Below are 21,555 nucleotides of genomic sequence, written 5' to 3'. Positions count from 1 at the left end.
TGTCTGGAATGATGTTTACTTAGTGCTTGTATTTTAAAAGTCTTTAAATGAATCCATAAGTGTAATTGAAATGTTAAATGATAATCCAGCTTCCTTGAAAATACGACTTTAAAAAAATCAATTAGATAAAGTAAAGGAAAAGTCGGGAGTTTTCTTTTACTTAATTACCATTCCTTTTTCAGTACCTGTCTTCAATTTCACATGATTAAATGAAAGAGAAGTTATGGCAGTAAATGTCCCTTGAGTATAATGCAACTTGCAAGTAATTTAGACTGCGTGTAGAGAGGTTTTCAGGAACCATTAGAAACTTCCAGTAGATTTTTTTCCTCGTCTTAGGGCTGTGCAGCCCAGCCTTGCTTCCCAAGCTCTGATATGCCCCCATGGACCCAGATGTTAGGTTTGTTTGTTTGTAGAGGTGCCTTCTTGTATGCATGGCACGTTTAATTAGCATCTCCAAACTGTATTATATCACAAATAAAAAAGTATAAGATACTCTGTTTTGTCATTTGGGTGAAAATATGATGTTTGTTTTGTAGGTATGACCTTGCTTCTAGGGAGTGGCTTGCCCTGAACCGTTCTGTGAACAATGTGGTTGTTAGATATGGCCATTCTTTAGCATTATACAAGGTAAAATGTCTCCACTCTGTACTAAGCTAGAAACTCAAGTCTTCCACACTTACTTTTTATTGTATTATGTGATTGAAAAGCTATGTAATGTTGGGTTTTTGTCTCTAATCTTTTTTATTGTGGTAAAATACACATAACATGAAATTTACCATCTTAACCATTTTTAAGTGTACAGTTCAATGGTATAAAATACATGCCTAATGTGCAACTGTCAACCACCATCCATCTCTGTACCTCTTTTCATCTTGTAAAACTACAACTCTATGCCTATTAAATAGTAATTTCCCATCCCACCCCCACCCCCACCCCCCACCCCCACCCCCAGCCCCTGGCAACCACCACTCTACTCTCTGTCTCTATAATTTTGACGTCAGTGTTGGTTTTTAGTTGGGGGAAAACTTACTATTCGTGGGGTATGGGGAGCTATTTAATTGGCTAGGTTGTAAGTGGAAATTAAAGTTGAAACCAATTTAACCTGAGAGATTTTAATGGACTCAAATTATACTGGGGTATTATGATTATAGTACTAAATGGTAAAAATTTATACTGTATAAATTAGCTTTTATGTTCATTAGCAAGTTTAGCCAAGAATAGCTACCTTGCAATATAACTGAATAATCACTTTCATTTCCTTGTTTTTGTGGTTTATGGTAGGATAAGGGAACTTTTCAACTTTATCTTCCCAACACATTTTATACCGTTAGAGATCTTGTATGAGGAAGTCCAAGAACAGTGGTGAAGTGTTGGGAGATGCAGAATATGATTTGTTTCATTTTATCTTGTTCCTTTCTCCGGCCTTTTCCTAATAAGTCACTGAAAGGTGTATTTCACTAGCACTTTTTAAGCTAAGAATAATATTGAGGTTTTGAACTTCTTTTCCTTCTCAGATTTGATCCTTTTGATGTGTTTTAGAATTTTGTTTACATTTTTTCCCCTAGGATAAAATTTACATGTACGGAGGAAAAATTGATTCGACAGGGAATGTGACCAATGAGTTGAGAGTGTTCCATATTCATAATGAATCATGGGTGTTGTTGACCCCTAAAGCCAAAGAGCAGTATGCAGTGGTCGGGCACTCAGCACACATTGTCACGTTGAAAACTGGCCGAGTGGTCATGCTGGTCATCTTTGGTCATTGCCCTCTCTATGGATATATAAGCAATGTACAGGAATATGACTTGGGTAGGTGTATTTTTTCTAGTGATTCTTTTAAAACCTTTATCCGTATTGTTTTGACTGTTCAACAAGAGTCCACCTAACTTTGACCCAGTACTTTATCTTGAAACGCAGTGAATGTTGCTATATTACTATTGAAATTCAGATCCTTGCTGCTGCTAAGTAGTATATATTTGTTACTGTCAGTTTGGCGAGGAGCCAAAGATGGCACTAAATGCTTTAGGTGTTGGAAATAAAGTAAATAAATAAAAGTGATTTGGAACTACAAGTATTCTGACAAAAAAAAAAAAAAAAATTAGACCACCCTTTAGAGATTGGGTTAATGGACTGTGATTTCCCCTTAATGTGTAATCTTTCCATTGGTTAAATTTTATTATATCTGCTGTTTTGGTGCAGGAGTACTGCCCATAATTGATAGTTTGAGAAAGTAGGCCCATAAAGTACATCTGGGTATTGGTCACTGAAGGTCACGGGGTATTAAGTGTTCAACTGAGGGGAATCTGGGTCTTTTAAATTTAATGTAATTATTTTCCTGCATGGTATATTAGACCATCAGATCATTTAACAGGTTGATGTTTGGCCACCTGGTTTTGTTATAAGTTTTAGATGGCTTTCCTTTAAAAATTAAAAGGTAAAAGAAATGTATATGTATCAAGTCTCCTGAAATCTCTCATTGTAAACTAATTGGTCATTTAAAGTATTAGGGGAGGAGGAGCCTGCAACATTTGCCTTTAACTGTTTTCCCCTTCCAGCTAAGAACACATGGAGTATATTACATACCCAGGGTGCCCTTGTCCAAGGGGGCTATGGCCACAGCAGTGTCTATGACTACAGGACCAGGGCCCTGTACGTACATGGCGGCTACAAGGCTTTCAGCGCCAATAAATACCGGCTCGCAGATGATCTCTACAGATACGATGTGGACACCCAGATGTGGTGGGTGCTTTTTCTTGAGCTTTTACTCTAAGGTGTGAATTCTGGCAATTTTCCGGAAGATATTGTGTTATATTTTTGTTTTCAGGCCTAGCAGATAATTCTCTTCAGCGTTGTAGATAGGAAAGTTGGGAAAGAAGCAGAAGGTAATAGTGTAGCTAGTTTATTTTGTTGCATTATTCTATAATTTTGTAGTAGATTGATTAGAAGATGCTTAGTATTTTTTGACTGGTTTTTCAATTTTCATACACTCAGTACCACTGTAAAATTTTAGCTTGTCAGAATCCTGAGGAGTCAATTGTTCTACAAAGCTGAGCTTATGCACATTGTTGTAATTAAGTAGAATCTACCCATTTTTTAACCTTTTCTTGATGACCGAAGTGTCATCATTGGGGTTAGTTACTGGCTTCATTGCATGAAATCATCAAACAGAGGTGGTCTCAGGACCTAAATTAGAGCAGTACTCCCTCTCCTATAAATTGAACTATATAAAGTATGCTAATTTTAATAAATGTAAAGCAGATTTGAATGATGAAATAATGTGATTATATAAAGCATGGTTTCTCTTTTTGTATTTCCTTACATATTTGAGACCATGCTATGGATACCAGTTTACATTCTGTCAGTCATTAAAATGTCTGTCATTTTAGTGGCTGTGTAAATACTCTGTCGTGTGTGTGGGTGTACTAAGCTTGAACAGTTGGAAGTTCTGGTTTCTAGTTTTTGTCTTATTAATAAGGCATTATACATAAGCTTTTGTCTGTATTTTATGTGATTTCTACCCAGAAACTGGAATTATAAGGTCATAAGTTATGATCATTTTTAAGACTCTTAATGTGCTTTGTCAGAATGCTCATAGACCTTTAAGGTTTTACATATTTATTTATTGTTGAGAAAGTTACTTATATATAGGGAAAAATCTAGAAGTATTTGCACATTTGGTTCTAAAGTTAAGAAATTGGTTGTGTTTGCATTAGCAAATAGATGATAAATATCCTAAAACACTAACCTTGTATTTATTATTTTTAAATAAACTCAAAAGGACCATTCTTAAGGACAGCCGATTTTTCCGTTACTTGCACACAGCTGTGATAGTGAGTGGAACCATGCTGGTGTTTGGAGGAAACACACACAATGACACATCCATGAGCCATGGCGCCAAATGCTTCTCTTCAGATTTCATGGCTTACGACATTAGTAAGTTTCCCAAAGCCATTTTAGTTTTGAAGAATCTTCTTTTGTCTATAAGCAGCATTTTATTTGTGTATGTATGTCTGTATGTTTGTTTTCGAGAGAGAGAGCATGAGTGGGGGAAGGGAAGAGAGAGAGAGGGAGACAGAGAATCTGAGCCAGGTTTCACCTGTTAGTGCAGAGACCAATGTGGGGCTTTGACCCATGAACCACAAGATCATGACCTGAGCGGAAGTCGGATGCTCAACTGACTGAGCCACCCAGGCGCCCTATAAACAACATTTTAGAAGAAACTGAAAATATTGGTAGTTGAAAATGGTCAGGCCATTTGAAAGAGGTCCAAATGGTATTCTAAAAATTTTTTTAAATATTTATTTATTTTTGAGAGAGAGAACACATGAGAGTGGGGGTGGGGAGCAGAGAGAGAGGGGGACAGAGGATCTAAAGCGAGCCCCACATGGGGCTCATGCTCACAACTGCAAGATCATGACCAGAACCAAAGCTGGATGCTTAACCGACGGAGCCACCCAGCCACCCCCCAAATGGTATTTTTTATATTCATATGACAAATATTGCACATCTATTAAAAAGTATTACTTCTATATTAAGTTCTTGTTTATATTTTTATTTAAATTTTTGATATTTTTCTATATTGAGTTCTATTAAGTGAAGTCACTCCCATCAATTGGTTGAATGTTAATTTTTGAGGATGGGTTGGGGTGAGCAGCCTCCGTGTTACAAATGAATGACTTATATAATAGTGTTACGTAGTTGTTACCACCAGCATTGTGTTAAGTTGGTTTAACCGATAGCTTTATCTCATTCCCTAAAAATTGGTTTTACACATTCTTGATGTAATACTTTTTGACATGGAACTTTATCAAAAATTTTGGTGTGGTAATATACTTGACCAGAAGAGGGCAGTATGTATTCATGCAAAACAAATACTAGAAGTTCTCTTGTATCATCAGATGTTCTTTTTTAACAGACATATATGTGCCAGCCACTAAGCTCGGAGATTGTAAGATGAGTAAATTACAGTGCTGGGACTCATAGTGGGGGAGGCAGAGAACGGACGATATAATTGCAATTCAGGGTGTTGCTTGCTCTTAGAAGAATACATGAAAGCATCTTTGGGCATTCTTTAACTCAAGAGAGTAAGGATTATGGTCAGGGAAATTCTTGAGGTCAGATCCACATTCTTTGGACCTTGAGGTCAGGTCCAAATTCTTGAGGATGGTCCATCCAGGCTGGGTCCCCAGGAGGTCAGCTAGGTGAAGTTAGGCAGCACTTGTACCCTATTGCTGGGTATCTGGTGTGCCCATGGTAGAAGGTGCTTTTTACCAAGGCTGGAAGTAGAAGGAGAGGGACTGGGTTGGGAGGAAGGGAATAATTGGGTTTGGGTACATGTTCAGCTGGAGATGACTGTGGGACTGAGCCATACAGAGGTCAGTGGGAAGCCTTAGGCAGGGGCAAGCCTCTAGGGAGCATGTGTCATCAGGGATGAGCAGACAGCCAGAGGATGGATGGATAAAGAAGTTTGAAGGAGAGTGGAGACTGTGAAAACATGTCAGAGAAACAGGAGGAAAGTGAGGCAAGATTGGTGACCTGTGAGGGAGCGGTTAACAATGGCTGCAGAGGAATTAAGTAAAACAAGGACTCTAGGGCCTGTTGGATTTGACAACAAAGATGTCCTTTGTTAGCCTGTAGTCAGGGAGGAGGAGTAATCCAGATAGCAGCGATGTAAGGTCAGATGTACAACACGAATGTTAAGTGTTTTAGTGAAAAAAGAAAAGAGAAAAAAACCCAACCCACTTCTCTGTGAAGGGAAGAAAAGACTTACATAAGTTGAGTGCCTCCTTGGGCACATTTAAATGCTGTGGTAAAAGCCAGGTGGAACAAGAGAAAGCAGTTCCCGCCATCCTGTGGTTTTAGGGAGGGAAGCAAGGTGGGTGGGCAGGAAGCTATGAGAATTGGTGGCCTCTGTTCTCTGTGTGAAGAAGACCACAGAGTCTAGGCTGGGGAGAAGGAAGTGAAAGCTGTTATTGTCAGAGTTGAATAAAGGTCTGGATCAAGTGGAAGAACCTTTGCTTAGTGAGTATGAATGTCTGAGTGTCTCTGAGAGGGAGTGTGAGTGAGGTTGGCAGCATTCTGCAGCACCAGTTGGATTAAGGTACAGAAGGGAAGTTGCTGACATGCAACAAAACAGAAAAATTGGTAGGTCTAGGGAACCTAGAAAAGGACTTTAAAAAAATTTTTTTTTTTAACGTTTATTTATTTTTGAGACAGAGAGAGACAGAGCATGAACGGGGGAGGGGCAGAGAGAGAGGGAGACACAGAATCAGAAGCAGGCTCCAGGCTCTGAGCCATCAGCCCAGAGCCCGACATGGGGCTCAAACTCACGGACCGCGAGATCGTGACCTGAGCTGAAGTCAGACGCTTAACCGACTGAGCCACCCAGGCACTCCAAGGACTTTTTAAAAAACTAGGTGAAGTTTGAACTGGAAAATAATTATGGAACCCACATATTTTAATTACATAAGTTTTGAAAAATGTCAAATTAAGAAACACTCTAGTGGGTAAAAGTGATAGGCAACAGAGTGAGTGATGTGAGTGTTAAGGATGTTACATGCATTCGTGAATTAGAATTGCCATATTGTCCTGCCTCCCATGCCCTGTTGTTCTGCTGCCGCTGTATTTTACCTCCAAAATAATGGTGTGATTAAGAAAAACTGAGAGATACGTTTTATGAGTTGTGCTTGTTGCGGTCTTCATCCCAAAGAAGATGCGAGTTCCTAACTGATTATGAATAACAATTCCTTCTGAAATGCGCTTTTCTTGCTCCTAGCTTGTGACCGCTGGTCAGTGCTTCCCAGACCTGATCTTCATCATGACGTCAACAGATTTGGCCACTCGGCAGTCTTACACAACAGGTAATTAATTGGAGAAGAAGCATTTGCTCCTTTTCTCTTGTGTTTAAAATGAAAGTGAGGTTACACATGAGATAGTGGAGTTGGACTTACGTATTATTTGCAGGATTCCCTCAGCCCATTAGTTTTTCACGGAATTTTGTACATACGGATTTCCTGATTTATATTTAAAATATCTGGTCTGGGGAAATTCAAATCAAAACCACATTGAGATACCACCTCACACTGGTCAGAGTGGCTAAAATGAACAACTCAGGAGACAACAGATGCTGGCGAGGATGTGGAGAAACGGGAACCCTCTTGTACTGTTGGTGGGAATGCAAACTGGTGCAGCCGCTCTGGAAAACATTATGGAGATTCCTCAAAAAATTAAAAATAGAACTACCCTACGACCCAGCAATAGCACTACTAGGAATTTATCCAAGGGATACAGGAGTGCTGATTCATAGGGGCACATGCACCCCAGTGTTTATAGCAGCGCTATCAACAATAGCCAAATTATGGAAAGATCCCAAATGTCCATCAACTGACGAGTGGATAAAGAAGATGTGGTTTATATATACAAAGGAATACTGCTTGGCAATGAGAAAGGATGCAGTCCTGCCATTTGCAACAACGTGGATGGAACTGGAGGGTATTATGCTAAGTGAAATAAGTCAGGCAGAGAAAGACAGATATCATATGTTTTCACTCATATGTGGAACTTGAGAAACATAACAGAAGACTGTGGGGGAAGGGAAGTGGAAAAAATAGTTTCAGACAGAGAGGGAGGCAAACCATAAGAGGCTCTTAAATACAGAGAAGAAACTGAGGGTTGATGGTGGGGGAGGTGCGGGGGAGAGGGGAAAATGGGTGATGGGCATTGAGGAGGACACTTGTTGGGATGAGCACTGGATGTTGTAAGTGATGAATCACGGGAATCTACCCCCAAAACCAAGAGCACACTGTATACACTGTTATGTTAACTAACCTGACCATAAATTATATTAAAAAAAATTTTTTTTAAAGAGGAAAAAAATAAAATAAAATATCTGATGTCGATTTGAATTCCTTGTGATGCCAAGTTTGTTGGTGTGGTTTTGTTGGCATGCAGGGGTATGCTACGTTTGGTGCTGTCTCATAGGGCAGCGAGAGTTATGCTCAGTTGCTGTCTTCCACCCTCCGCTGTTCGCTGTTGTCTGCACCACTTGGGTTGTCAGGTCTCTCACAGTTGTATCTGAGTGGTAAAGAGAGATTTCAGTGGCGGGCGAGGTAGAGGAATAGAGATGGGAAGATTGCGAAACTTCATATAGATCAATCTGTAGTGCTTGGATAATCTGAAGTTCGTACTCCATTTCCTTGCATCGCTCAAAAATGCCTGGCCCGAGCTAACAGAGTTCTTTGTGAATCTGCCCCTGGAGAAGGAGGATCCAGAATGGCCACTCTGCCTGTTGCTTACTTTGTGCTTTAAAGATTTTTGATTTCCTAAACAGCCTAATCATGTTCTTAACTTTTCCCATTTTGTTTCAGCTGTTATGAGTGTTGTCTGTTTTACCTTCTAAAGTTCTGAGCCTTATCAACCCTGGAATTATTTAAATGCTATAACGCCAACATTATGTTAGGATTTCCTTGACTTTGAAAATTTCTGTTGTTACGATGCAAGATGAGATGAAGACCTGGACATGTCTTGGGGATGTCGTGAGGGAAGAATCGACAGAATTCAGACACTTAGATATTGGGAAAAGGTGACATCTTTTTAAAGTAATAACTTAGCTGAAATGTAGTGATAAATATGGTTTTCCTATGAGAACATTTGATGGTATAGACTGACAACTTTACTAATTCGAAGTGTCATCTTAAATTGTAAGCTTGTACTTTATCAGTGTAGGAAAACCCTGAAGTTTTCTAGTGTATGCCTCCTGATGCTTTCATCTGAAAAGCCGCAGGGCCATTTTGTCGTCCTCTTGCCTACGGGTGTCTGGGCCTCTGCTTTATTCATCTTTGTGCTCCTGGTTCTCCTGGCACAGGATTTGACACATAATAGGCGTTTGCTAAATCGTGACAGCTGTTAGTACAGTGATGGTAACTAGCAGATAAATGGATCTTCTGTTAAAACATTCTTTGGTTTTATATAAACTCAGAGAAGTTGATAGTTTACCATACGATAGAATTTAACCACGAATCAGAATTAGGAATGGCTTGCCTGGGTTATAATAAGGTTTTCATTTTTGTGTAATTCCAGTGGTATGTTTGGGCCTGTATGTGAATAATCTGTGCATGTGGGGCAGGGTTGGGGGAGGGCAGCGGATGATGAGAGAGGCCACGGCTAGTTTAATCTTGTGAAAGAAAGAATTTACTCAAAGAGAAACTTGGATTCATATCATTTCTTCGTATCCCGTATTCCAAGTGGTGGTTTTCTTAACTGATGAGTAGCGTTGGGTGAGCTGTGCCTCACTTAAGTTGTTGTTTTCGTGGGTTTTGTGAGGGAGGTGGGAAGAAGTGCTGGTTCTGAGGCACCGAGGCTGCGTAGATGCCGCTGCACCTTTTTCCGGCTCCAGGCCTTTTTGAAGGGCTCTGCGTGCCTCCCATAGCCAACGTGTGACCAGATGGATTCAGAGTTGCTGAAAACACCAGCTGCACCAGGAGGGGGATGGAGCTTATTTGGTTGAAGCAGCAGATTGACTAGTTGAATCCAGACTGCTTAATGCGATACTAATCCAATAATGAGATTAAAAATTAAATGTAAGGCTCATTTTTGGTAATTGAAATGTGTCAATTTTTAAATATAATATATGGCAAATACATAAGAGAGCCACAAAATCTTTATGCTTTAGTAAACTAGTCTTGTGTTAATTTGAAGGAAATTGAGGCAAGTGAGAGTAAATTACTCTACACGTCATTGTGGGTTAGTTCTAAACTTCCTGGCACGTTGTAGGATCTTGGAGTTGGAAGAGTTCTGGAAGTTACCTGCTCGAAACTTCCACTTAATGCAGGCATCCCCTTTAAACATGTCCAGGGATGGAAAACTCACCTAAGAAGGAAGCTCCTTCCTTTCCTGCAGACGCCAGTTATTAGCGGGTTCTCCTTTATATTACCTGGAATCGACTTCTGTCTTCTGTCTTCTGTCTTCTGCTGATTGATCTTGTTTCTGTTCTTCAGATTTTTGCAGGAGATTATTATATTTAAGGATAGTGCTGTGTCTCCTGTCTATACAGTCCCCAACCTAACTCTTTCTTCAGGTTCTGATCTGGCACAGTGGATGGCAGGATTGAGGATGTACCAGCACACATCACACAAGAGAGATACCATGTGTGTGACAGATATGGCCCAGTATACTTTGTGATACAGACTGCATCATTTGCTGGCATTGGCCTTCCATGATAGCATTTAAGAACTTGCCCTGGAGCTGTTACACAACTGCTTTTATTTTGAATAGATGTGATTCTGCATATATGGCCTGTTAAACAGCTTTATTCTGTGTTAATCACACAGAATAGGTGTGATTCTGCATATATGGCCTGTTACGAATATCAACAACAGGAGCTGATATACACAACAAATTGAATATACTAAAAGTCTATAGTTTGATAAATTTTGACATAAGTATACGCTTGTAAAATCATCACCACAATCAAGATAACATATCCATCACCCACAAACGTCCTTGTTCAAAAATGTCCCCTGTCTTTATTCATGAGGGATATTGCTCCATCGTTTTATGTTTTTTTATGACATATTTGTCTGATTAATACTGGACAGAATAAATTGAGAGGTATTCTTTCCCCCTTTATTTTCTGGAAGAGTTCATAAAGGATTGGTATTACTACTTTACATGTTTGATGTTTGATAGAATTCATCAGGGACTTGGTAGAATTCATCTGGGCCTGGGCTTTTCTTCATGGGAAGATTTTTAATTGGTAATCCAGTCTCTTTACTTGTGGTACATTTATCTATTCAGATTTCCTATTTTTTGTTAAGCAGTTTCTTTAGCTTTTTTTTTTTTTTAATTGTGATAAAATTTTCATAACGTAAGATTTACCATCTTAACCAGTTTTACGCGTATGGTTTAGTGGCACTAGGTGTGTTCACATTGTGTGTAACCATCACTGCCGTTCATCTCCTGAACTTTTTCATCATGCACAATTGAAACTGTCTCCCCATTAAACAGTAACTCCTCATTCTGCTCTGCCCCCTGTCTTTGGCAACCAGCATTCTCCTTTCTGTCTCTGTGAATTTAACTCCTTTGGGTACCTTTAGTTGGAATCATACAGTGTTTGTATTGTTGTGGCTAGCTTATTTCACTTAGCAGAATATCATCAGAGTTCATTCATCCATGCTGTACATGTGTCAGAATTTCTTTCCTTTTTAAGGCTGAATAATAAATATTCCCTTGTGTATATATTCCACATTCTGTTTATCAGTAGACACTCGGTTTGCTTCCAACTTTGCCTGTTGCAAATAAGGCTGCCGTAAACATGGATGTACAAATACGTATTTGAGTCGTAGCTTTCAGTTATTTTTTTTTTTAATTTATTTTTTTAAATTTACATCCAAGTTAGTTAGCAGATAGTGCAACAATGATTTCAGGAGTAGATTCCTTAGTGCCCCTTACCCATTTAGCCCAACCCCCGTCCCACAACCCCTCCAGTAACTCTCAGTTTGTTCTCCATATTTAAGAGTCTCTTATGTTTTGTCCCCCTCCTTGTTCATACATGATTTTTCCTTTCCTTCCCTTATGTTCATCTGTTTTGTATCTTAAAGTCCTCACATGAGTGAAGTCATATGATATTTGTCTTTCTCTAATTCCGTGTAGCATTATACCCTCTAGTTCCATCCATCGTAGTTGCAAATGGCAAGATTTCATTCTTTTTGGTTGCCGGGTAATACTCCATTGTATGTATATACCACATCTTCTTTATCCATTCATCCATCGATGGACATTTGGGCTCTTTCCACACTTTGGCTATTGTTGATAGTCTAGCTTTCTTTCTTTGGGGTATATACCCAGAAGTGGAATTGCTGAATCATGTTGTAGCTCTACTTTTTAATTTTTTGAAGAATGAGTCACTTTCAGTAGTAAGTCTTGCTAGGAATTTGTTGCATTTAACTTGTCTAATTTGTTGGCATAAAAGTCCATAGTATTTCTTTATATGCTTTTTAATCTTTATAAGGTCAACAATGATGTCCCTTCTTCATTCCTAATTTTGTTAGTTTATTTTCTGTCTAAGTTTTTGGTCATTCTAACGCGTTGTCAATTTTGTTGATTTTTTAAAGAACAAACTATTGATTTCATTTATTTTTCTCTGTTTTATTTGTATATATTTTATTGTTTTTTTCTATATCATTTTCTCCCTTCTGATTGCTTTGGGTTTAGTTTGTTTTCTTTTTCTAGTTTCTTAAGGTGGAACCTTAGGTTATTGATTTTAGATCCTTTTCCCCCCAATGTATGTGTTTAAAGCTGTAAGTTTGTCTGTAAGCACTACTTTAATCCCATCCCATAAACTTTTAAAATGGCATATTTTTGTTTTTAGTTAAAAATATTCTCTAATTTCCCTTGTGATTTCTTCTTTGACCCATAGATTATTCAGAATATGTTGTTTGTTTTTCAGATATTTGTAGAGTTCACAGACTTTCTGCCTGTTGATTTCTAATTTAATTCCATTTTGGGGATTAGAGAACATATTTTGAAGATTTCTTTTCTTAAAAAAAAACACTTATTGAAGGGAGTGGGGGGGGAAAACGCAAATATTTACTGAGTTTTTTTATGGTCTAGCATATATGGTCTATTCTGGAGAATGTTCCATGTGCCCTTGAAAAGAATATATGTGTTATTCTATTTGGGTGGAGTGTTCCATAGTTGTCAGTTAAGTCAAATTGGTTGATAATGTTGTTCAAGTGTTGTGTAGCCTTGTTGATTTTATGCCTAGTTGCTTTCTCATTATTAAGAGTGAGATGTTGAAGTCTTCAACTATTATTGTTACTTTACTCTTTCTCAGTAAGGCAGTCCTGCCAGCAAAGAATTTTCTTAGTCTTTGTTTATCTGGGGATGTCTTTATTTCAGTTTCATTGTGGAAGGATAGTTTTGTTGGTTAAAAAAATGTTATTTGACACTTTTTACTTTCTGTACTTTGAATATTTCAGTCCTCTGCCTTCTGGCTTCCATTGTGTCTTAGCCATTAATCTTAGTGTGATTCTCTTGTATGTGATGAGTTATCCTACTTTTATTGCTTTCAAGAGTTTCTCTTTGGGTTTTTTAGCAGTTTTTATTAATTAATTAATAAGTTAATTTGTTTTCAGGAGTAGAATTTAGTGATTCATCACTTACATATAACATCCAGGGCTCAACACAACAAGCACCCTCCTAATACTCATCACCCATTTAGCCCATTCCCTGCCCACCTTCCCTCAGCAGTTTTTAATTATAATGTGTGTAAGTATGGATCTTTTTGCGATTATCCTACTTGGAGTTTGTTGAATTTTATGGATGTATAGATTAATAATTTTCATCAAATCTGGGGAGTTTTCAACCATTATTTTTTTTAATGTGTTTTCTGTTCTCTCTCTTTTCTTTCTGGGACTCCCATTATGCTTATGTATGATGCTTGATAGTTTCCCACAAGTCTCTGATGCTCTTTTCATTTTCTTTGATTTAAAAATTTTTTTTTCTTCAGATTATATAATCGTTATTGATATATCTTTTTTTAATTTTTAGGATTTTATTTAAATCCAAATTAGTTAACATATAGTATAATAATGATTTCAGGAATAGAATTTAGTGATTCATCACTTACATATAACACCCAGTGCTCATCCCAACAAGTGCCCTCCTTAATGGCCATCACCCATTTAGCCCATCCCCCCATCCACCTCCCCTCCAGCAACCCTCAGTTTGTTCTCTGTATTTAAGAGTCCCTTATGGTACTATTGATGTATGTTTCAATTCACTGTTTCTTTCCTCTGCCAGGTCAAGTCAGCTGAGTCCCTCTAGTGAATTTTTCATTTCACTTACTGTACTTTTCAACTCCAGAACTTCCTTTTAATTGTTCCTTATAATTTGTATCTCTTTATGGGTATTCTTTATCTGTTGAGTCGCTCATATCCTATTTTGACTTAATTCTTCAGACAGTTTTCTTTGAATATATTTGTAATAGCTGATTTGAAGCCTTTGTCTCTTGAGTCCAACATGTGGGCCATCCCAGAGACCGTTTTGATGGACTGTTTTGCTTCCTCTATTTGGTTCACATTCTTGTTTCTTTGCATATATTGTAACATTTTATTGAAACGGAAACATTTTAGGTAGTATCAGATGTGGATTCTGATTCCCCCACCTTCACCACTGTGGGTTGTTGCTGTTTGTTTAGTGTCTTGTCTAGACTGATTCAGTAGAGTCTGTCTCCCCCAGTGTACCACTGCTGGTTTTTCTGCCTAGTTTTTTTTTTTTTCCCTTGTTTTTATTTTTAAACCTGACTTACTAGGGGTTGCCTCTAAAGAGTCCTAGGGTTTTGTGTTTTGTTTTTGTTTTTTAAGTGGTAGGGGAGAGAATGGTTTTTAGATACCACAATCTAAATACCAGTTATATTCATTGCTACTAGGTTGGTCCTACCCTTTTAAGAAGATAAGTCAAAGAGACGCTTTGTTGGACTGCCTGGCTGGCTCTGTGGGTTAAGTGTCCCACTTTGGCTCAGGTCATGGTTTCATGGTTCATGAGTTCAAGCCCCACATCAGGCTCTCTGCTGTCAGCCCAGAGCCCACTTCAGATCCTGTCTCCCTCTCTCTCTGCCCCTCCCCCACTTGCACTTTGTCTGTCTCTCAAAAATAAACATTAAAAATTTTTTTCAAAGAAAAGCTTTGTTGTTCTTAAATGAAAAGCGGTGTGTGTGTGCATGTGTGTCTGTGTGTATTTGATTTCCTTTTTCCCCTCCCCTCACTAGATAAATGCTAACATACAATATATACTTTTCTCTGCATTTCCTTTTTTTTCACATAGCAATAGATCCTGAAGGTCACTCCAGAGCAGTATGTAGAAATCGTGCTCATTCCTTTTTACATCTACTGACTGCTGTTTCATTGTGTGGATATACCATTGTTTATTCACATCACATCCCGAATGGATGGGCATTTGGGGACATTTTGTCTAAGGATTGTAAGAAGCATTTCATGCATTTGTTTATAGAAGCTTTCAGTAACCTACGCCTCTCCTTTTTTTTTTTTCTCCCTGTAGCACCATGTATGTATTTGGTGGTTTCAATAGTCTCCTCCTCAGTGACATCCTGGTATTCACCTCGGAACAGTGTGAAGCACACCGGAGTGAAGCTGCTTGTCTAGCGGCAGGGCCCGGCGTCCGGTGTGTGTGGGACACAGGGTCATCTCAGTGCATCTCCTGGGAGTTGGCAACTGAAGCACAAGAAGAAAAGTTAAAATCAGAATGTTTTTCCAAAGGAAGTATGTTTTTATCCTTTTCTTAAAATTTAATTAATTTGAAATCTCATTTTGTCTGAATCGTGGAAGCACTTAAGATATATTCATTTTTTATCTTCATTTTATTATCCAGAATTATTTGGTAATAACTGGAGCAAAGGCTTATGGGTGATTAAAAATTGGTTTCTAAACATTTTTACGATAGATGGGATCATGCCACATGGCTCCTAGAAGCCATGAGTGATGGAGACAAAACCTTAGCATTGCATAGATTTTTGTATACCAACTCCTGAACCTAGCAGTTGGTCTCAGGCAATGCAATCCAGGACAACCTTTTTGTGATGATGAAAGTATATTACATGTGCATTGTCTCAGTATGGGAGCTACTAGTCACATGTGGCTATATGAGACACTTGAAATGAGACTGGTGAGACCAAAGAATTGAATTTTAAACTTTAATTAACTTAAATTAAAAAATTACAGGGGTGCCTGGGTGGCTCAGTCAGTTAAGCGTCCGACTTTGGCCCAGGTCACGAACTCGCGGTTTGTGAGTTCGAGCCCCGTGTCGGGCTCTGTGCTGACAGCTCAGAGCCCGGAGCCTGCTTTGGATTCTGTGTCTCCCTCTCTGCCCCTCCCCCACTCATGCTCTGTCTCTCTCTGTCTCAGAAATAAAGAAACATTTAAAAAATTTAAAAAAAAATTACATGAGGCTAGTGGCTACCATATTGGATTATGCAGTTCTGATGTTAAGGATGAAATTAAGAGGGGCAACCCAGAAAAGCTATGTTGGAGTAGATTGTTCTAGTGGATAGAGGTAGAGTTGCTCTCTATGCAGAGTACTCTTTTGTAGCTTCTCTATTTGGGCACAGCAATGATAGCAAGGCAAGAGAGTTGCTGAGGATGACCAGTGGTCCTAGCTTTTAGAAGCACCCCTTATGTTTTCCAGGCTTTCTTCATCTTGTCTACTTAGCTTCTTATGGTTTTGCTCTGGCTTACAGCACAGTGTAATACAGTGAGATAATATCTGTAATAAAGTGAGGTAATATCCTACCTTTAAAAGTAAGAAAAATGTCTCTGCAAAGTATTTGTTCACTTCAATTAATTTAAAGAATGTTGGCTGAATTTCTTAATTGTTAGAGTTGGTGTAGCATGTTACCATGAGGGTTATGGTGGATAGAGTCAGCTTTTACTGTCCTGGAACGCTTCAAATTAAGATGAGTATAAATCCTCAAAAAGGACACCCAGGCAACTTCCTAGTAAGCGCTGAAGAACAGAGAGGACCAGAACCTGGTAGGGTTCAAAGGGATAAAATCTGTGAAATTGTTTTTTTTTTTTTAATCCAGGTTTTAAAAGTTCAAATTAAATGTACATGATTATAGAAAATAATATTTAATTACCTTAGATGGTTCAGTATGAATCCCTTTGCTGTGAACTTATCTCAGATGTCATATCCCTGGTCACTCTTCTTTCTGTGTGGGCCCAGTCCGTGGGGCGATGACCAGAGGAGGACATCAGCAACCCAAGGAGCATGCTTCGTGGGGGTGGGCCCTGCCTTGTCTTGTCCATGGGTTCCATCATGTGCCATGTTCGCAAGTGGATCAACAGATGAAGCAGCATGGTTGTATGGGCTCTCTTTTGTTGCTGACCTTGGCCTGTCAGGGGTCCACAGGAGATGCAGCAGGTCTGTAGTAGCCCAGAAGATCTCAAACTTAAGACTCTTAGATTTACATACATGTGTACAGAATGTGTCTCAGCCTGGTGCCTCCTTTGGGCTTCCTTGGTGCTGCCTGCTTCCTGTGCCCAGATTAGCCTTGCATTTACAGCTGGGAGGAGTGGTTTGGTCTGTGACGTTACTTTGTTTGGGTCCTCGACAGCTCTTGGTGTTCATTCTATTGCTAGCTGCTTTTTTTCTCGGGGAAAAAAAGTATTCAGAGAACCTGGCCTGCTTCCATTATATCTCATTATCGTGGAATGAAATGAATATATCTTTGTTTTTCCCTCTCTGTGTACTTTCTATGGGAGTAGGGGGCTTACAAAAGAGTGTTTCTTTAAACTTCTTACTTATTTCTAAATATTCTTTTAACCTGAGCACACCAGCATATTTTCCTGCCAGTTTTACTTATTTTACTTCCCATCCCTTGTTAACATTTTTAAAAACCTTAGTCTCAGATTTTTCTGAGGAGGAGCTGTCACAGTTGATGAATTTTTCTTCTTTTCGTAGCTCTTGACCATGACAGATGCGACCAGCACACTGATTGTTACAGCTGCACAGCCAACACCAACGACTGCCACTGGTGCAATGATCATTGTGTCCCTGTGAACCACAGCTGCACGGAAGGCCAGGTCAGGGGCCGTCTCTCAAGGATTTCAGAGGATGAAAGGGTCCCCGGGGGGCGGGGGGGGGTCAGGTGTAAGACTATAGTGTGTATGGTACAAATACTGGCCCAGACTTATTTTTAAAACCTTTGGTGTGGATTTGGATTTTATTATATCGCTTAGGTTTTCTTTTAGGAAGGGCTGCTATGTGCATCATAATTTCAAAGGTCCTACTGGCCACAAGGGTTGATGTGTAGTGTTTTAGAAGAGAGCAGGACTATTCTTCTGTGTACTCCCTACTCCTTAGAGGCATGACTGTAGCTAAGTGCTGGATGTTTGGTGTGAGTGAGCTCACTCTACCTGTGCAAGCTTTTGGGAGCAAGTTTTAGAACTTGAGACTGAAGGTGAGTCAGGCGACTTTGCAGAATCTCCTTTTTTAGGTTCTAGGGCAAAAAATAATAGAATGACTCAGCTTCTATAGTTTTTGACAGTTTATTCCACAAAGCAGTTCATAAAATATGAAAGTTTTAAATTGTTTGGGAGGCTTTTGAAAAGCAGTGAGTTGAACGCCGCCATTTCACAAATGAGCAGGTAGAAGAGTGGTGTTTAAAATAGAGCACCTTGCCTCCTTGCTGGGTCAAGGCATGTCCTTGTGCGGAAGATTTCAGCACCCTATTTCCATTGCAGGCCTGATTCATCTGCGTCTTATTTGTGTGTTTATTTGCAGTTTGCTTCCTCAGTTAAAATTTTGTTGATTTTAACATCCTGTTTGTCCTCACCATGAGTTCTGGCCGGGGATTAAGAGAAAAGCTTTTGTCCACTGTGTTCTAGATCTCCATTTCCACATATGAGAATTGCCCCAAGGATAACCCCATGTACTACTGTAACAAGAAGACCAGCTGTAGGAGCTGTGCCCTGGACCAGAACTGCCAGTGGGAGCCCCGGAATCAGGAGTGCATCGCCCTGCCTGGTAGGCCTTGTAGGGGCATCTTGATGTGCATGGGTCCAGAGATGTCACACACACGCCCCCCATACTGTGCAGCCCAGATTGAACCCAGTACAGGAAACAAACTCATTTTAACCATTCATCCACCGTACCATAATTGTGGTTATTCTTTTTAATGAAAATACAGTTCTTAAGCATTTGCTCGTACTGTGCTTTGAGATAAAGTAAAGCATCATCTGCTGCTCTGGGGAATGGAATGACAGTTTGGCTCCGTATCTTCGAGCCTGCTGCATTGTCTCTGCCCGCCTCTGTTGTGGTCACCTGGCAGTAGAATGCAGCAATTTTGGCAGCCAGTCCGTCTGAGGGGCACTTTATGAATAGTTCTTCCTGAACACTGGGATTAGATTGTCAGCACCTTCTGACAAGAAGGAAAGAGATGCCTTTATCAGCAGCACCTCCTGGGGTGACTCCAGTCCTGAATATCTCAATTTATGGCCTCTAAGGTTTGGAATGAAGAGTTGAGGGCCTCAGGCTGGCCAGCCACGACAGAAGTTCTATGATACATTTGCTCAACCACAATTTCCCAAAAGGGGTACATCTGTGGTTCTGTGCAGCAGCTGAAGCATGCCCAGGGCAACAAGGTCTGCCTGGCCCCTTTTGAATGTCCTTTGGAAGTACTTGATTCATCTTGCATGAGTGTGAGCTTCTCGTTCTTTATCTCATGGCATCTCAAACTTCAGTGCACTGCAGGGGATTTTGTCAGAAATCAGATTCTCATACACATCGGGGGTGGGGCTCTAGAATCTAGATTATAACGAGTAGTGACACTGATGCCACACTTGGAAGAACAAGTCTTTTTTTTTTTTTTAACGTTTATTACTTTTGAGAGAGAGAGACAGAGTGTAAGTGGGGTTGGGGGGTGCAGAGTGTAAGTGGGGTTGGGGGTGGGGAGACACAGAATCCGAAGCAGGCTCCAGGCTCTGAGCTATCAGCACAGAGCTTGATGTGGGGCTCGAACTCACAGACTGCAAGATCATGACCTGAGTTGAAGTCAGGCACTTAACCGACTCAGCCACCCAGGCACCCTGCAAGAACAAGTCTTTATCTGCTCTTCAGTGAACCCTTTCCCATGGCACCTTCCACTTACCTCACTGACTGGTAACGGGCATTGTTGGTGGCATTCTTCAGGGAACTTACTTCTGGCAAAGTTGCTTTGCTGTGCCCTTTAGGAAGCATGCAGAGCTTCTGTGGGGCAGGGCACAGAGCTGAACTGGGTGGGTTCAGGGTGACTGCAGAAGTAGATTCCCGTCTTGCCTCATGTGCTGCAGCTGTATCACTTTGGGTTTGTTGTTGTTTTGTTTTGTTTTGTTTTTTCCCGAAAAGGATCTTTCCACCTCACTTTGGGGACGTTTTGTGCCCTTGATTTGTGCCCTTTCCACTTGATGTGAAAATAGTGCAACTTTTGAAGACTGTAGTCTTACTCACTCACCAACTCATTTCCACACTCCACAGTTTTCTTCCCCATCCTTCCATTGTGCATATTTATTTTTCTGCTCTTCACTTAGGATTTTAGTCTTGTTTCTAATTGTTCGTCAAAAAGGAGTTTAGAAATTGAGCACTGGCACCTAAGATTTTTTCTTCCAAGATATAGAGAATTGACCTTAGAGTATGCCTCTTGAGATCCAGGAAATAGGACTGGTGAATTCTAACTTTCTTCTATTCCGTATTGGTCCTTAGTGATGGGTTGGATGCCGTCACCATATCCTAGTGAAGTATGGTGGAATTCAAATTGCAGAAACCTTCTAGGTTTCCGGTGATTCAAACTGGTAATGTAGTGGTTTTGTGTGGTTTCTAAAACTCTTTTTTTTCTTTTTCCCCCGCTTTACAAAAGAAAATATCTGTGGCATTGGCTGGCATTTGGTCGGAAACTCGTGTTTGAAAATTACCACTGCCAAGGAGAATTATGACAATGCTAAATTGTCCTGTAGGAACCACAATGCCTTTTTGGCTTCTCTTACAACCCAGAAGAAGGTAGAATTTGTCCTTAAGCAGCTGCGAATAATGCAGTCATCACAGAGCATGGTGAGTTAACATCCTCAGAACTTAAATTTCTATCACCCACCCTTCCACTGAGAGCACGAACACAGCTTCCCTGTGATGTGCCTGGCACGCGGAGTGCTGGTGTGTGAGTATACTGAGAGACTGGATTGGCACGATCAGATGCTCTTCCTTTGATGCTTTCTTTCTTACCTTAAAATTGTTCAGACTTTGTAAGTCATATCTATTAGATTGTAAGACAAAGGGATAATTACACATATATTGAGTAGCGCCATGTGTCACATATCCTTGTGACATCAGCTGATGCTTTCATCCTGGCTTCTGGGTTCTGCTGGGGGAGAGGGAAAGGGGATGTCACTACCGATTAGCTAGGTTGAAGGAAGCCACTGGAGTCTGTCAGGTTTCAGGTATTGTTACAGTGTGTAATATTTAATGGTAATCACCCTAAGAACTGTTGGGTCTTCCTTAGGTCTGACCAGCTCCAAAGGAGAGGGCACTTTCTTATCAAACGTTTCTGAGCCCAGAAAGCCCCAAGTTCTCTTCCTGTCCTCCCAGTGCCCTCAGGTGACCTGTAGTTGATATTCTACAAACACATTTTGTCTAGAGAGGGATGAGCAGCACTTTGTTGGGTGCAGCCCCCTTCAGGGAAAAACATGGAAAGTGTGGTCTGGGTCCTGGCTACATTGGCCTCTGTATACCACCTGCTGTGTGACTGGTGGGAGGGGCCCTATAGTATTTTACTTTTCTCCAGTTGGTCTTTTTTCCAGTGCGGCTTTGGTATGGCATGGACACTTCAGACACTGGCAATACATTATAAATGTGGTTATCTCAGGGAACACTATGGCCGCATTTTATGTTTTATGATATTTTGAAGGGTTTTTCACATTGCATAATCTCCATCAGAGATTTGTTTCTCTTTTCCTCAGCCCCAGAAATGGGCCTCTTCCTCTGTCCTGTCCTTGGCTGTTGGCCGGTCTTACC

General features: G+C 40.0%; 1 protein-coding gene across 4 annotated transcripts in view; it reads left to right on the top strand.

Annotated features, from left to right (window-relative positions):
• Positions 1 to 21,555, top strand: part of ATRN (attractin) — a 161,402-nt gene that overhangs the window by 63,243 nt on the left and 76,604 nt on the right. For all 4 annotated transcript variants that reach the window (XM_058685027.1, XM_058685025.1, XM_058685024.1 and 1 more), the window contains exons 7-15: positions 537 to 627; positions 1,566 to 1,809; positions 2,556 to 2,739; positions 3,779 to 3,933; positions 6,776 to 6,860; positions 15,058 to 15,278; positions 17,476 to 17,597; positions 18,402 to 18,540; positions 20,408 to 20,598. In XM_058685027.1, the coding sequence (XP_058541010.1) occupies positions 537 to 627; positions 1,566 to 1,809; positions 2,556 to 2,739; positions 3,779 to 3,933; positions 6,776 to 6,860; positions 15,058 to 15,278; positions 17,476 to 17,597; positions 18,402 to 18,540; positions 20,408 to 20,598 (1,432 nt within the window). The remainder of the gene's footprint in view (positions 1 to 536; positions 628 to 1,565; positions 1,810 to 2,555; positions 2,740 to 3,778; positions 3,934 to 6,775; positions 6,861 to 15,057; positions 15,279 to 17,475; positions 17,598 to 18,401; positions 18,541 to 20,407; positions 20,599 to 21,555) is intronic.

The sequence above is a fragment of the Neofelis nebulosa genome, chromosome 9 (genome assembly GCF_028018385.1).
Source record: "Neofelis nebulosa isolate mNeoNeb1 chromosome 9, mNeoNeb1.pri, whole genome shotgun sequence".
NCBI classification, from domain to species: Eukaryota; Metazoa; Chordata; class Mammalia; order Carnivora; family Felidae; genus Neofelis; species Neofelis nebulosa.
This window is presented reverse-complemented; position numbering and strand designations above follow the sequence as displayed.